The 3,250-nt window shown below is 43.6% G+C and overlaps 1 protein-coding gene across 1 annotated transcript in view; it reads right to left on the reverse strand.

The window, feature by feature from the left end:
• Positions 1 to 216: 216 nt before the first annotated feature.
• TNFRSF4 (tumor necrosis factor receptor superfamily, member 4) overlaps positions 217 to 3,250 on the reverse strand; it is a 3,742-nt gene continuing 708 nt past the window's right edge. The window contains exons 2-6 of the mRNA XM_010153012.1: positions 2,832 to 2,933; positions 2,380 to 2,446; positions 1,632 to 1,861; positions 1,196 to 1,321; positions 217 to 284 (exon numbers count right to left, since the gene is read on the reverse strand). Of these exons, the coding sequence (XP_010151314.1) occupies positions 217 to 284; positions 1,196 to 1,321; positions 1,632 to 1,861; positions 2,380 to 2,446; positions 2,832 to 2,933 (593 nt within the window). The remainder of the gene's footprint in view (positions 285 to 1,195; positions 1,322 to 1,631; positions 1,862 to 2,379; positions 2,447 to 2,831; positions 2,934 to 3,250) is intronic.

A 3,250-nucleotide genomic window follows, 5' to 3' on the forward strand; every position in this document is an offset into this window, starting at 1 on the left:
GATGTGCACAGGATCTGCCTATGACAAAGCATCCACCAAGAACAGCTACTCCCATGGGTCCCAATGCCAAAGGGGCCACCTAACGAGACCCAAAGGAACTGAAGTGCAATTACAGAGTTACACACACCCACGCACACAGCCACAGAATGCTCTGTCACACAACTTGTTACAATCGATCGGCTCAGAAACACAGGAAACCGTAACGTTAACGTGGAGTTAGTTTTTGATGAGACTAGAATTGGAGTCAATTTGTTCTTCCTGGATAGGAATTCGAAAGCTCCTTTCTGTAAGACAGATAATAATAATAAAAAAAAAAAAATAAAGAAACTCCCAAACCATAACCGTAGAGTAGAAGGGACAGGACAAGGGAAACCAGGGTCTTTTCTAGTTTCATGGGTAACCAGGCCCCTATGAGTGACATTTGGGTCAGTGTTTGTCTTTCCAGCCGGTGCTAGGAAACAGTGAAGGCACACTTTACCCCTGCTCTACGAATGGAACACGAGGCAGCTGTTGCGCTGACTCAAGAGCCAGGCTGCCACTTAATTCTGAATATAGAATTCAGTTCTTCTCAAACCATTCCTGTGTTTGCAGGAAACGCTTCCCAAGACAGTTCACTTCTACATTGGCAAAAAAGTTCACAATATACCCTTTTAAAGACTGTTAATTGTGGATTCTCTCTGTACTGGATAGAATTTCCTGCACAAAATCATTACATTATTTTGGCAGGAACCGGGGGGGGGGGGGGGAGGAGTTAAAATATATGTATATATATGAAGGGGGTGGGGGTATGAATATCCTTCTGCATGACAACAAGAAGGGAGTCTATGCTTTATAAGAATGCCAACTTGAGACACTATGACTTCCTGTGCATCAGGACTAAATAGAGAACCAACCACTGGTATTAACTGCAGATGACACCAGACTAATTAGCCAGGTAGACTTCATCATGATGTAAAGTGGATGTGGATGCCCCATCCCTGGCCATCTTCAAGGCCAGGCTGGAATGAGGCTTGGAGCAACCTCGTCTAGTGGAAGGTGTCGCTGCCGATGGCAGGGGGGTTGGAACTAGATGATCTTTAAGGTCTCTTCCAACCCAAACCATTCTATTATTCTATGAATGAAACAACTGTCAAAGTTCAAAAGGGGACCCTAAACATATTCTCCATATGTTTTTTCCCCATGGAAAACAACTCACCCTGATGGTTGTTTTTACAAGGCCTCTTCTTGGTCTGTTTTTTGGCTGCTTGGATAATCAACAGGAGGATGGACATCCCACTCACCATGAGCAGTATCAGGCAAATAAGGATAAGAAATAAAGACCCTGGAAGAAAACCAGTAGAAGAATACACTAAAAAAGATTCATGGCTCTAGCTTCGGTTTTCCATGGTTTTCTGGCTTCAAAAGAAGGAACCTAGAACTTCAGAAATACTGAAGCCTAAAAGCCCCAGATGCAAAGCAGACTGGCAAGAAATCTGGAATCCTGGGCAAATCTCACTGAAAGGCTATGCAAAATACAGATATGGCTTCTGAGAGAGAGTGTGATTTCATTTCCAATGAATCTAAGTTTCAGGTGAAAATTCCTGACCAGCTCTAGTAAACAGAGACAAGACTTGGTCACTCCCTCTCCTTACCCCAGTTAGTCTCTGTGGGGCTGTTCATGTCCGAGCATATGAAAGGAATCACACTGGGTCTGGACGGCGAGAACACTGCAGTCGATACGTTATCCTTCTTGTCGCTGGTGGAAAGATTCAAAGCAGGTGTTGCACTCTCAGGTGTAGCTGGCTCTGTGACATGGTTGCTGCAAACAGCATCATCTGTTTTTGTTCCTGGTCGAAGAGTATTTTTCCCAAGAATGCTGCAGCTGGAGAGAAAATAAATTAGTGTACTTTTTCAAGCAGTTGTAATAATTGCTTTAAGTGAACTCCATGGAACAAGTGAGTGAACATTACGAACTGTGTTTTATCAATACCAACTCAGGCTTCACCTTTACTGGATTCTACACAGATATGTGAAAACAACTAAGCTAATCAAAGCTATTACCAGAAAAAACATTAACATTGTTTATCTTTACATCTGTAAACGTAGAGCCTTGAAACAAAGTTGAATTTGGCCAGGGAACCTTTCACTACAGAAACAAAACATCCAGAGGTTAAAAAAGGCTGAGAACACTGTTGTTGCCATAGATGAACAGAGAAAAGGGCAGAAGGCAGGCAGATGCTTCAAATCAGTACACAGACTGCTCAAGGCTCCTGAGAGTCACAAGGAACACTGTTTCATCTCACCTACTGCGGGTGTACTCTACACACCATGATTTGGGCAACTCCTACAAAAGTAAACCCAAACTGTTGCTCTGAACGGGTTCAGGTGAGTGATACATACTTGGTCCAAGGTTGACAGTTCTCATTTCCTCCTGTGGAGTAAGTCCCTTCAGGACACAGTGAGCATACTGGGAAAAAAGAAAGAGGCAGAATTTGAGTTCAGTTACCAACATAACTGTATGACAGCTTATAGAAGAGACCCAACAAAACCCACGCAGCCTTTAAAAGCACAGTAACTGGGTCAGAAGTAACACTGCATGCTCCGCGGCTCATTTCAGTCTGCAACCGGCAAGGTTTCCTGTTTGCCTGCTAATTATGGATATGAACAAGGAGAGCATTAAGATTTCTGACAGCTCAGAAATCACAGAGCAACAGTTTGCACGACCACCTTGCTAGAACACTTCCGTGGAGATAGTAATGGGACGAATGACAACAGCTTTTACACTAGAAATAGCAACCACCACATCTGAAGTCGACATAAAGAGTTTGGCGAGTGACACATCACTAACTTACCACTTCCCAGTGTGTATCTGGCATCTGGCATGTAACCTGCCACACACATGCAAATTCTGTCAGAGGTCTTCTCACACTTCTTCACTTCCACACTTCCCTTCCCTAGCAACAACAGAATAAAGGGCAAGTGAGAGACAAGAAGATAAGAAACAAAAATAATTACTCAGGGCTTATCCATTGTGCATAGAAACAAGTGCAGAGAACAGGTTTTATTAAAATAACAATGCTGAAGACATCAGTTTTCAGGCAGTACAAGCCTGCTCCCCTTTGGAGGCTGTACCATCAGCACCAACCAGGAGGTATCAGCTGTTGAAATGATAACCCAGTCTTTATAGAGTTACAGAATGGTTTGAGTTGGAAGGGACCTTAAAGATCATCCAGTCCCACCCCCCTGCCATGGGCAGGGGCACCCTCCACTC

Source organism: Eurypyga helias, unplaced genomic scaffold, assembly GCF_000690775.1.
Source record: "Eurypyga helias isolate BGI_N326 unplaced genomic scaffold, ASM69077v1 scaffold5926, whole genome shotgun sequence".
Classification (NCBI taxonomy): Eukaryota; Metazoa; Chordata; class Aves; order Eurypygiformes; family Eurypygidae; genus Eurypyga; species Eurypyga helias.